The 13,784-nt window shown below is 35.2% G+C and overlaps 1 protein-coding gene across 1 annotated transcript in view; it reads left to right on the top strand.

Annotated features, from left to right (window-relative positions):
• The first annotated feature begins 475 nt into the window (after positions 1 to 475).
• The window catches only part of actn3b (actinin alpha 3b), a 39,037-nt gene continuing 25,728 nt past the window's right edge, over positions 476 to 13,784 (top strand). Inside the window, exon 1 of the mRNA XM_051114502.1 lies at positions 476 to 817. Within this exon, the coding sequence (XP_050970459.1) occupies positions 680 to 817 (138 nt within the window). The 5' untranslated portion in view covers positions 476 to 679. The remainder of the gene's footprint in view (positions 818 to 13,784) is intronic.

Genomic DNA, 13,784 nt, shown 5'->3' with positions numbered 1-13,784 from the left:
TTTCCTTAAATAATGTTTTGCGTTTTTCCGTAAGACATTGTTCCTGGAATAGGTCTTCTAAATTACTTATTACAGACTTGTCTCTATTAATTTAAATGTGAAAGAGGCACTGTTGTGTGTTGTAAGCAGTGAATGTATCGAGAAGGTATTTAACAGGCCTGGGATCTGCTTGTGCACCTATTTTCAATCCATAGCAGTCAGCTGGCTGTCGTTTAAACTGTCCCCAGAACTGCTGCTTGGGTAAGTAGATATAGACTACTGCCAAGGACAACAGGTGTTTTTAGCAAAGTGGAGGGCACCAGGAGGCGTGTGTAAGATCATCTCCCTGCCCTTCACAAAAAGAGCCACCGGTTATTGGCCCCAGTGCACAGTGTGTTCCGCCTCTCACACCTTTTAGGTAGCATAACCCGACACCCACACAAGCAGTTCTCTTATTTATTGGGGTGCAGTCACGTGTGCTACTTTTGACCAGGATAGGAGCACTGGGCAGCAGAAGTTCTGCTCGCACCTCCAAACAGGCACCTCGGACGAGTGGAGTCTGGCCTCTTCCTCCACGGTCATACACGTACACACTGAGCGGGTGTTCTCCTCTAACGCACGGACAGGATTTAGAGTTCACGATCTGTAGTGCAAGGCACGTAACTTCTAATATAAAGAGTTAGAGGGATAAGTGTAAAAGATGACGACTGTTATTGAGACGCAGGTGCAGTATAACAACACCTACACGGTGTCTACTACGGAAGGCTACATGATTCAGGAGGAGGACTGGGACAGGGACCTTCTGCTGGATCCTGCCTGGGAGAAACAGCAGAGGAAGGTATGTTCATATGACTGTACTGAACGTCACTGCAACACAATCAAGACACTTTGAGGGGGTGAAATTGTTGTATTTACCTTTTATATGACTTGGCACCAGATTAAATTCCACCAAAATACACTGGTTACTAGTTATTTCAAAAAAGAAAAATTCTGAAAGTTTTTTTTTATACAGGTACTATTGTATGATGTTATAATAGCTGTAAGTGTTGTAGTAGTTTTGGTGTAAATTATACCTACCATGTTAAATGTTATATACACTTACTGTCGTAACCATAGCGTTAGCTAAAATGCTATAGTCACTACAGTATTTATTGCAATATGCTAAAAGCTTACTAAAACTGCTTTAAATAAATCCTGTATTCGTTTTCTTCTTTTACCACAGTAAGAATAGTTCTTTAACTGTAGTAAGAATGGCTGTAGTAACTGGTATTGCAACAGAATTTATGATTACCCTAGCAAAGTTGAAGAAAGGAAATCGTACATAATATACAACTTGGATTTGATTAGAAAAATACATCCATTTTTACCGTTTCGAGCTGACGAGCGAGTTTACATGTTGTACAGCTGTTGGTTCCATTCGCAGTTTTCCTCCGTGTTGTCTTACCACATCCCCGCCCTCCTCATTAAGTTTGTGGCTAATTTTATTCGGTCTTTATGTGTTATATGAGTCTATAAAACCGCGTTACTATTCGCAGTACGGAAAACGGACACTGTCTAATCTGTCCGTTTAATTTTTTTTAAAGTTAAGTTACCTCAGAAAAGCGCGCCTAATTTTAATCCGTTGTGTGTAAACACGTACTCATCTCTAAACGTACTTATCTCTAAACGTACTTGTACTTTAAACGATCATACAGTCGCTCTTTAGAGTGAAAACTGGGACTCTTCTGTGTTAAGGTAGAGAAGTTACGTTAAGAAGACGTTTTTGAAGATCATCTGGTTGACAGAAATGACAGGTGACGTTTAATAGCCGTCAGTGGAGCTCGTGCACGGTCTGCGGTGACGTCAGCCAAGAACAACTGATTGATGTCTGCAAACCACAGATTCGAGTTGTCGAGCTCAGATAAGTTTGTCAAGACAGAATTTATTAGTTGCCTTGTTAATCATATATTGAGAAATTTGTCATACTGGTTTAGCTAGCTATATGTTTGGATATGGGTATCTATTGATATCAGTACATATATTTTAAGAAGAACATAACCATTTTTCTTAAATGTCTTGAATATTTTATCAGGCGAAAAAACATGTTTTTTTGAAGGGAAACTCTCCATAAAGGTGTCTTGCAAACACTTTTGGGATGTTGGCTAGACCTGACAAAGCTGAAAGACTTCAACAGATGGTGTGAGACCAAGAGAAGTGCAAGGAGGGTTCATTTCAGTCTGTGAATAAACATGCCCTAAAAATACTCCTGAACCTTGCCGCCCCTTCTCCCGTACTGCTCCCTCGTTCCCTCCATTCTTAAGACTGTCTTTTCTAAGCTCCTTTTCGGTGCAGTTGCTCCCTCTGTATGTGATAGCTAGCAAAAAACGGCACCATGTCAATTGTCACTATTTTAATGGTGCACATTTTTAAGGTACAGACGGTGGTGTTTCATAGCCAGCACCTCCTATGATGTAAACCATATAGACTTTATAGATGTTCCCGCCTCTCAACTGGTTAAAATTAAGAGACCAGTCACTTTTTTTCCATGTAGTTAAGCAAACTGAGTGATATTTCTCATGTGGAAGTAATAACATGCCCAATAGCACCCCCTGGATGATCAATGTGACGTTTTTTACTCATTTTTTAAACGTTAAAGGCGACGGAGCTGATGCCAAACGGTAACAGGAAGCTTATAAGAAAAGCTAAGCTAATATAAGCTTCTAACTGGATCTTGTTGCGGTGATAAAAGGTTTCAAATCAGGCTATTAGATGAGTTTCAGTGCATCTTGAGTGCATGGCAGAGGGTCTTTAAACATCCCCAGGCATGTTAAGATCAGCATAAGGAGCTGATATCACAGCGTAAATATAGAAAGTGCATCATTTTGCAATGAAACGAATATGGGGGTTGCTCGGGGGTGGGGGTTCTGCACCTGTTCTAGCTCCACAGCGCACATATACAGAAGTCGCAGTAATAAAGTGATTGTCAACATGCTGTTATATCTGATATGTGTCAAAAGGCAGCAGAAAATAGACAAATGGTTTCTGAGCACCGCTGTGCTGTTGACTAGTAAATTCTGAGTTTAAATTCTCTCACAATTTGTCTTAAAATAGTTGCTATCACGCTGCCCGCTAGCTGAATGGCTGCTCTTAAATCGTTTCTTTGACAGAAAGAATATCAGTGGAAACAGTCTCAGTGCTGCCACCTAGAGGGGCATACAGATATTAGACATCTCCCATTTAAAAAAATATAAATTTGATTACAAATAGTGAAACATTTAAATGAGATCTTAAGAGTTTTAAGACGACAGTTTGTTGCTGCTGCAGCTAAGCTATTGCTAATATAGCTAAACTGTCAACCTCACTATCAAGTTTAAGTAGGCCACACAATCCTAGCTATATTTACCTGGGTTTTTTTTAATATGATGATATGAAATATTGACTTTTAGCTATATTAAGCATAAGAAGATGCATCTGATGTTGTGGCAGCTTGTGGATTTGCAGTGGTTTCTGTTTTATATGCTTGCAGGACAAAAATGTAGTAAAAATTTATATTTGCAATTGTTTTGTTGGAAATATAGCAACATTTTGTCCATTTGTCCACTTAAGTCTTGACACAGTATGAGTGTGTATAGTATATAAATAATAGATTTACAGTTTAACCTTTATTAGCAAATCCCAATCGTTTCAGCAAATCAGTTCTATCAAATTAGATGTGCAACAAAAATGATGTAAACATTGATATAATGACTATTTGTTGTTATTGATAATGGTACGTTGCATATTCTTGTTTTCATTTAGTGGAAAATGCAGTTCCACTGACTGAAAAGACAAATTTTAATCAATTTCAGAGTGAATATATCAATTGATCTGACGAATATCATTAAAAGGTTGAAAAAAGTATGCCTATTTTAAGATTCAGAGGGCATATGTTTCTATGTATACACACATTACCCCGACCTTCAAATGATCTTTGACATGCATCGAGATGTAAACAATACCTACACATAAAGCACAGCGAGACCAGATTTTAGAGTCAAACGGGGAGATATAAATACCCTTTACACGTGTCTGCTCAAGACCCATATTTGCTAACAAATGGTTATTCATGTGGGAAAAGTCAGCACTGATCAAATTAAGTTGACGTCTGTTCCCTGTGGTGTGAAGTCGCTTCTTTCTGCCAGTCATTTTTTGTGAAGGCCGCTTCTACTTATGTCGCTGAGTTGAGTTACAATGTTTCCGTTGCTTCCGAGCGTGAACCGATCTATTGGTCAAGGCTTAGATATCATGAGGACATGGCAGGCGTTCTCATCGCCAAAATTCATTGGCACACTTTGGGTTTCAGATCAGTCTCAGATTATGGAGACATTTGCGTAGAAATCTATTCGATTTGACTTTGCACAATTATTTTTTCCTTTTGACTCGCTACCAGATACTGAACTTTTGTATTCATGTATTTCCATTCATCACCATTGCATTTGAATGCATTATATATAATTTGAATGTTATTAATGACTTTTAACTAAATTAGGTGTATGTTGAAATAAAAATACCATGCTTTCACTGCCTACATCACCAACTTTAGTATAAAAACAATTTTTTCAGAAATGGCAAGCATAAAGTTTTAAAATAGAAAATCTTTAATAGTATTTATTGTTAAAACCTATTTGAATAACTTTTTATATACTAATATAGTTTAAATATAGTTTTTTATAATTTTTTTTTTTCAAATCATTTTATGTATTTCCTGAGAATTTAAGATGGTAATATTTTAGATTTTCATTGTGAGATTTTAAGTGAGAAAGCATACACACTAAAAGGGACAAAATAACTCATACAATTATTATATTACGCAGACATTATGCATGCAAATTTTTCTAATGTTTAAGTTTAATTTTATATCTCATTTATATGTGTGTGTGTGCAGCAAGAAAAAATCACATACATCAGTTTTTTGAAAACAACGTTCTTAATATTTTAAGAAGATTGCATATTTCAAAGGCTAAGCACCTCTTGTCTTTTGTAGAAAAAGAAACCGATTTTGACTTTCATTTTTTATGAGTTTCAGGTCTTATTGTGTATTAGTGTCATTTCTTATTTTTGCATTATTCTCACAGAGAGAAAGTGTTTCAGAGAGGCAACCGAGAGCGGGTGAGAGATTGTGTGGTCAGATCAGATGGCAGTTGCTATTCCAGAAGCTGTGGCCATGTAGGGCAGCGACTATAAACTACCAGAGGGACACACAGGCCTCACGACGGCTTTATGTGTGTGTGTGTGTGTTTAGGTTTGTGAATATGCAGTTATATATCAACATTTGCTTTTCTTACAAAAATGGTACTATGGGTTTATTTCGACACATTTAAAATGCAATACCACGGTGTTGTTTAAAGTTCACTGGATTAGCATGTAGATTCTGTGGAATATGAATAGGTTAATCATACAGTACCATAGTATAGCCATCTGATGCCATTACGTACCATGGTACCCCCACAGTGCTTTTTGTAAGGCTTGAGTGTGATGTTAGGGTGATATTTTAAGAATAAGCGGTAATGTGTCTCTACAGGGAGTGTGTGTGTGTGTCCATCTGCCCAACTCATTAATGAGGAGTCATTTTAAGTGTGATGCTCTTTCAGCTGTCTCTAATCCAGGAGATTTGTTATATTTGTTATTCATGTTTTTTAAAAATCATTTTAATTCCTTACAATTAGTAGAAATGCATATATAAACATTGACATACACGATGTGTGGGTGATGCTCTCAGTTATTGTTATATATGTAATGCTTCCTGAGCTTCAGTCTTAATTTAGGACAACACTCTCTGCTCGAATTACACTTTTAAAAGCAGGAAAAGGCAGGTTTTGGAGTGAAACGCTAATGACCGTGTTATAGTCTCATAGAGGATGCTGTAGATGAGGTTGCCATAGTAACTCACAAAGACTGACTTCGTTTTAAGAAAACTCGTTCAGTAACACACACACACACACACACAGAGTCTTTCTCAATTTGAATCTTCAGCAGTCGTAAGTCACACTTCTGTGAACCCATTAATGAGTTGCTGCCGCAGTCGATAAATGTCGAAATGTGAGATGTCAGGTCTTAGCATGCCTTGAGTGTGTGTGTTGGGTGACTTGCTGCCTTGTCATTCCTTTTAGATGATTTCAGATTTTCCATTCCCATTAACATAATTTAGCCCAGAGTCTCAAGAACACACTAGCCATAAGAGATCAGGAACGCTCGGTTATTCAATCTTGTGAAGGGTTGCCAGATCTGAGTAACAAAACTAGCCACAACCCACTACAACAAAACTTTAAAACTTTGTAAAATATATACTTAATATATATTTTACAGTCACTTTTTTACATTACACACAACCTTAACTTGAAAATCACTCTATGCTAATACGAATCATAAAAAAACTGTCCTACCTGTGTATTCCTCACAAAACTCATAGCACATTGGTAGAATATAAAGTTGGTTTCAGTCAAATATAGTTTATGTAATATACTAAACTTTTAACCCGTGGGAAATAAACAACCCAAGGGAACAGTTTCAAAATCGTGGACTTGTCAACCCTGATGTTTTGTTTGTTAGGCTTTGCTGCTAGGGCTGTCAAATGATTAATCGCATTTAATTGCATAAAAAATAAAAGTTTGAGTTTGCCTAATATGTGTGTGTGTAATTATTATGTATACATAAATACAAACACATTCATGTATATATTTAAGAAATGCTTACAAGTATATGTATTTATTATAATTTTTATATAATTTAAAAATGTACATAACATATTTCTCTTAAATATAAACATTAATTTGTGTGTATGTATGTTTATATAAATAATAATTACACACAGTACACACGCATATATTAGGCAAACTCAAACTTTTATTTTGTATGGGATTAATCGCGATTAATCATTTGACAGCCCTACAAACATACATGTGCTGACTGTGAAAACTCAAAGGAAAGATTATTTCACTTCAAAAAGCAGCTCATATGGTATTTTAAAAGTGTCCTAATATTGTGTTGGAGTACCCTACAACAGGTTTAAATGCATCTAAGGTCAGAAAACATTGTCATTTTCTCAGAATATACATTTAATATTAGAATCATTTTGCGATGATTTCGAAACAATTCGTTCGAAGCAGTTCTGAGCTTAAGGTCTGTAAACCCCTCCCTTCCATAAGCCTACTTTGCTCTGATTGATCAGCTGGCCAAATCTGTTGTAATTGATCTTTCAGTTTACAATGCAAGCGAATAGTGCCTACAGCTAAAATTTAGCTGCTAAAACAACAATGGTGGATATGTTAGCTGAGTCCTAACATGACTAACTGATGAAAGAATACAGTTTGTAAACCAAGTTATTATTATTATTAAACAAAGTAATTAGAACAACGACAGTCTACACTATGAAATAGTGTATTCACAGCAAATTATCAGAACTATTTTAGTAAGACTGTAATATTGTGGTTTACCTGGAAACCTGAAGCTGCACTAGGTAACTTATACATCACATATTAGCACAAAAACCTTGATATTTTGAGCACATGTATGCATAATGTATCAATCGTACTTACAGGTTGTGGTTTGGAGACGCTTGTTGGTCCAAATAAAGAAGGTATAGACTTACTCGTGGACAAGCATTTAGCGAATCCCATGTTGAACTTGCCAAGATTTAGAAGCAGTCCTCTGTAAAATGATGAGCACAACATAATGAATTGCTGTGGTATCATGAAAAAAAAAAATGTAACCCCTGATTCTTCACATTATCGTCTTTCGGCAATGAAAACAAAACAAACACAACGTCTTCTTGACATGATGTAAACACACTAACTAACTAGCTAGAATACATTACCTAGTGATATATATATTGGTAACAGGCAGAAGATTTGAAAATGTGACAACTCGTTAAGACGGTTCAGAGTCGACTCTTTTTTTTCTCTTTATTTATCATGCACTTTTTTGATGAACAGCTTTGCAGACTGTTTACGTTTGATAGCTGCATTACAAACTGCAAAAAAATATATTTTTCGAAAACCCATATGACCTGCTCTTTAATACATATCATAGCACATATCAATAATATTATATATGAATATTTAGCACTTCAGTCGCGTGACTAATAATTCTGTAGCTTTGTTTGTTGAAGCTCTGATCCTACAAAGCGAGTATTTCAAGTTATAAGTTAAGTTATATGTATTTTAAGTTATAATTAGTCATAATTTTGTGCCATTCATACACAACGTGTTTTTTAAAAAGTTCATCTTTAGTGCGCACTTCAAGAAATTAAGTTGCTGGTGCAACGGTCAAATAAGTTTCTCTAGTTCATGTTTACATAGAATGAAAATGTAAAAGAAGCATGTAAAAGATGATGTTTCTTATGGAGCCATCCCCACAGAATGCATTTTTGCATTTCACAGCACTGTTTTTCTATTGTTCGTGTTCTGCAGTGTTTCCAAGTCCGTGGTTTTCCAGTGGAATCGGGCTACTTTAACATTGTTGCCACAGGTTGAAGCAACAGTGATATTTAGCCCATGGAATAAAGCAATAAGCCCCAAGAAGCCGTGGTTTACAGTGAATTTATAACAGCTAAGGGGCGTAGTTAGGCACGATGTGAAGTGGAGTGCCTAAAACCCCCTTAGCTGTTATAAATTCACCGTAAACCATGGCTTCACAGGGCTTATTGCTTTTATAAAACGGTTATTCCATATACGTAGTAAGGTTTCACAAAATAAAACAAATAAAGTGTAATGATATAAATAAAAACAGTATTCTTCCACCAAACAATGTAGTTCCTTAGAAACAGTTGTGGTTGCAAAGTGGTGGCCAAGCAACACACAAAAGTAAACAAAGGTGTATGTTTGTAGAGTAATTTACATCGGCTTGAAATGCGGCTCAACCAATCAGAATCAAGGACCAGAACTATCCGTTTTATAATGTGAATTTTACCATGGGAACCCCGTCAAAAAACATGCATTTTACTCCCTGGAATACCATTTTTACCCCCTCCCACACACAATTGGACTAGTTCTGAGTAGCAATTGGGCGGCTTTTGTTGAAAACCTGGCAACCCTGGCATTCTGTTTCCAAACATAGGCTATCATGCTCCTTAAATACCTTGGTCATGGCAAAAAGGTGGAAAAATACCAAAAAAAATGGCGGATGAAACCTTGATTTCATTCAACCCAATTGTAAATAATAATAATAAATATGACTGTAAAAATAGCTTAGTGTACCTAAACGTGTGTGTGTGTGTGTGTGTGTGTGTGTGTGTATATATATATATATATATATATATATATATATGCACACACATTACACTGTTGACTTAGCAACATGCTACTGGCAAACTCTGTTGAAATAAGTTTGAAGTCTGTGCTAAATGTAGAGGAAAATTGGCTGAATTTTGCAGAATGGGATTTAAATATAAATTGATGAATTATGTTTGAAGAGCTGTGCTTTTGTCATTAGCATTCTTGAAAATGTGTAGTCCTACAAGAACTTTTGCCTTGCTTGTTTTTTGTTTATTGAAATTCGATCCTCTCAGAGAAGCATTTCAGTGCATTTCTGATGCAATGGCTAAAATAAAAGGTCAAAAATTAGTGGTTGTGTAAGTGAAAGGTTAGCGGCGGTCAGGCCAAGGGAACTGTTGCATTGTCTCCTTTGGCCACGTCATTGCGATCTCATCATTGTTTTCCCTCCTCTGGCAACTACATCCGTCGAGCGAGTGAACGAGAGAAAGAACGAGCAGCAGAATGAATGGCAGCCGTCCAGACGAATGACAAGCTATTAATACAGCCCTAGTTCCTTTATTTACTCCCAATTACCAGGAGCTTTTTTCCAACTCGGTGATCATGCTTTGGTAAGGTGATAATTCCTCCCCACTAGAGGCATTAGACCAGCATACCTACCTTATGTGTGTGTGTATTTGGCCTGACCTGTCCACTACATTCATACAGTCTTGAATGTGGTGTTCTACATTTACACTGACCACAGCGCGGCACATGAGCGCATTATAAGGATTTTTGAAAGTGCAGTTTGATCTCATGAACAGGTGAACCATTCATAACCTCATAGCTGAGCTCTATAAACAGGTGCCCTACAGATCTTTCTCACATGTATTTTATTGCACTTTAATTAGTAACAAAACACTGAAATACTTGATACTGATTGGTCAGTAAGATTCAACTATTCAAATATTATAAAGTCAGTATTTAGTTATTTTTACACACATGTAAAACATGTCCATTTATTTGTTTATTTGGCTAGTAGCCATCTATTTTTTCCCCCCAAATTGTTGGAGTTTATTTTGTGATGACTTTCTGCCCCTACATTATGGATTTGGCATTTCTTCATGCATTATGGTCGCATATATTAAATGCATTTACATGCACAACAAAATGCTGATAACTCAAAAAGAACCAAAGCAAAAAAGTCATGATTTTTGAAAATTAAATATATAAAATTAGTATTATTAATATTTCTAGACCTCAAATAATCAGCGATACAATGTGATGCCAAAATTACATATTTTTATTAAAACATTTATCATGAACACTACCAGTCAAAAGTTTTTGAACAGTTTCTGAATTTTTTATGTATTTAAATAAGTCTCTTCTGCTTTAAAATAACCATTTTCTATTTTAAAATGTGTTTTATTCCTGTGATCAAAGCTGAATTTTTAGCATTTCTTTCTTTCTTTATTATTTTATTTTATTTTATTTTTTTGGGGGGGGAGAGAAATTATAGAAATTAATACTTTTATTTAGCAAGGATGCTTTAAATTGATCGAAATTGATGATAAAGACATTTATGTTACAAAAGATTTTTCAGATAAATGCTGTTCTTCTGAACTTTCAATTCATCAGATAAACCTGAAAAAAATTCTAGTCAGCTGTTTTCAACATAGTAATAATAATACATGTTTTTGAGCAGCAAATCAGAATATTAGAATGATTTCTGAAGGATCATATGACTGGAGTAATGATGCTAAAAATTCAGCTTTGATCACAAAAATAAATTACATTTTAAAATATAATCAAACAGAAAACAGTTTAGTAAAAATATTTTAAAATTTGACTGTTTTTGCTGTACTTTTTCATCAAATAAATGCAGACTTGGTAAGCAGAAGAGACATTAAAAATCTTACTGTTCAAATTTTTTTTACTTGTGTGTGTGTGTGTGTGTGTGTATATATAGAGCTGAACAGGGTTTTTCTTTAAAGAAAACCCAACTAAAATAGCAGTACAGGTCAGTGATAATTTGGTTTGAAAGGTCACCTATTAAAGGGCTTCCCCAGCCGTCCGCTGAGGTTTGGAGAAGACAGACATCTCTCATGCTGATAGCACATTACCTCACGTTTAAAGATCGACCCCCACACAAACACACACACACTCATGCCGGTAACAGGTGGACGCTGGGAAATGAATTTACTTAACAGAGTGGAAGTGACAGCTGCATGTGTTCATTGAGGGATGTTATTTAAAGGCTCAGAGTTACATTATTGGCTGCTTATTAGCGCTTATGTCTTTCGCTTCATTCTTAGGGATGTTTTTGGGCAATATAGCCGTTTGTGTGGCATGTATGTTGTATGAGAAAGCTTTGAGGAGATGACAGGGCCCTTTGGAGATGAAGCGCCTGTTGTGTCTCTTACTTTGCTCCTCAGGAATCCCTTGCTCTCAGCTGTGTCTCGGGTGTCCTGTGACAGCCACATTTAGACATTGTCACCCCTCCTCCATCAGCACTTCCTTCCTACTCTGCCTCTTTTCGACCTTTCCATTTCCCCCGTTGTGTCTCTATCCATCTATCTCCTCTCCATTTTGTCTCCTCTAAAGGCTCCTGACGGTTTCACTTAAAACCAATAAGGCTTTCGCAGCCTGATGCCACAGCACATTTGCATGTTTATGGTTCTCTGATGCTCACTTGGCATGCAAGTAAACAATCTACTTAATTTTTAGTAAGTGTTTTATTTTTATTGTTGTTATTTAAAAAAAAAAAAAAAATCTCTCTCTCTCTCTCTCTCTCTCTCTCTCTATATATATATATAGGATAATTATAAGATGAAATATAATTTTTTTTCGAAACCTACAGAAACGCACTGTAATCTGCAAACTGATGCAATGGAGTTGAACAGACAATTTTGTTGTTTTGATTTACATTATTAGACATCAAGAACATTATAAAGTTAGATTATTCCTTTCCTAAAGAAGAGTATGATAAATCAAATATGAGTCTTATCTTTTCTGTCACATAATGTATATTCTTTATGTAATTTTATAAATATGCTTATTATTTTATTATTTTTATTATTTTTATTTTTATTTACCTGATATTCTTACTTTATGAATCTGAGTGAATCTTAGGCTTTATTTTAAAAAGATATCTTTTAAATTGTGTTATAAATGAAGAATAAATAAATAAAGTCATATATAAGTTAACACAGAGAGCGTTTTTGCGTGGTACTGGAATTAATGCAATCTTATAAATAAAAAAGATAATTGTGACTTTTTATTTCATATTTCTTACCTTTTTTCTAAGGGGAACTGTCCTATCATGAAAAAAGGCAAAAATGCCCAGAAAGACAGACAGAAAGAAAGAAAAATAAGACAAAATTGTGAGAGATAAAGTTTAACTACCCCTTTTTTATTTTTATGCTGTGATGGAAATGAGGGGAAATGCAATTCTGATTTTTATTTTATTTTTTCTGAATTATGAGTTTTTATTTTGCAATTCAGTTTTTTTTGTTTGTTTCTGACATGGAATAAAAAAGTAATTGAGAATAAAATATTTTTTTTTCATCATCTCATGAACCATCTTGCAAACCTTAGTTTGGCTGTAATACTTTGAGAACTACCGCTTGTATCGGTTCTTTAAAGAACCTAGAAACATAACCCTGATCTGAAGAAGCTGTAATGAGACAATAAGAACTTTTATGGAGAAAATAGGTCTTGATTAGAAAAGGGTTGTTTACTTAATATGAAAATGAAAAAAGCCAATGGTGAGCCTTTATTTTTGAGTATTTTTCCATTTTGTTTTAGTTCCCAAGTTCTGTTATTGCTATCTTCTCTTTTTTTCTCATCTATCATTCACACGTTGCCAGTGTTGCCAAAGCAACCCCAATAATGTAATATTTAACCCCTGGAATGCAAGTTACAAAATACAAGAGGAACCCCACCTTCTTCCCTTTTTAAGATATCTCTCGTCTCGTCTCATCTCATCTCTTCACTTCTTCATTTTTATTATCTAATATCTTCTCTTCTTCCTCAACTTGTGTTATCACATCTCATCTGTCATCATCTTTCTCTTCTTGTCATTTCAGCTGTTCTCCTTTTTTCTTTCTGTCTCATCTCTCATTCTCTTTTCTGTTTTCTAATGTTCTATCTCAATTTTTCTTTTCTCATCTGTTCACATTTTCTCTTCCTCTTTTCTAATTTTGTCTCGTCTCATCTCTTCTCAGTTGGTATCATCTGTCATTCTCTTGTCTTATCTCATCTCTTCTTTTTTTCTCAACTTTTATTATCTCCTCTCTTCCCCTTTTCTTTCTTCTAATTTAGACTCATCTCTCACTCTTTTCTGTCAACATCAAATGTATTTTCTTTTTTTTTCCTTTCAATTCTTTTCAGTTTCATCTCTTTCATTCTCCCTTCTGTTCTTGTCTCATTTTAGCTCTTCTCGTTTTTACTAATTTGTTCTCATCTTTCTTTCTCTTTTATCTTCTCTAATGTTCTCTCTCAACTTTCAATTATCTTCTTATTTGATCTCTTCTCATTTCTTCTCATTAGGTCACATCTTTCATCTTTTCTTTTCTCAAGTTATATCATCTAATTTCT

The sequence above is a fragment of the Labeo rohita genome, chromosome 7, assembly GCF_022985175.1.
Source record: "Labeo rohita strain BAU-BD-2019 chromosome 7, IGBB_LRoh.1.0, whole genome shotgun sequence".
In the NCBI taxonomy this organism is placed as follows: Eukaryota; Metazoa; Chordata; class Actinopteri; order Cypriniformes; family Cyprinidae; genus Labeo; species Labeo rohita.
This window is presented reverse-complemented; position numbering and strand designations above follow the sequence as displayed.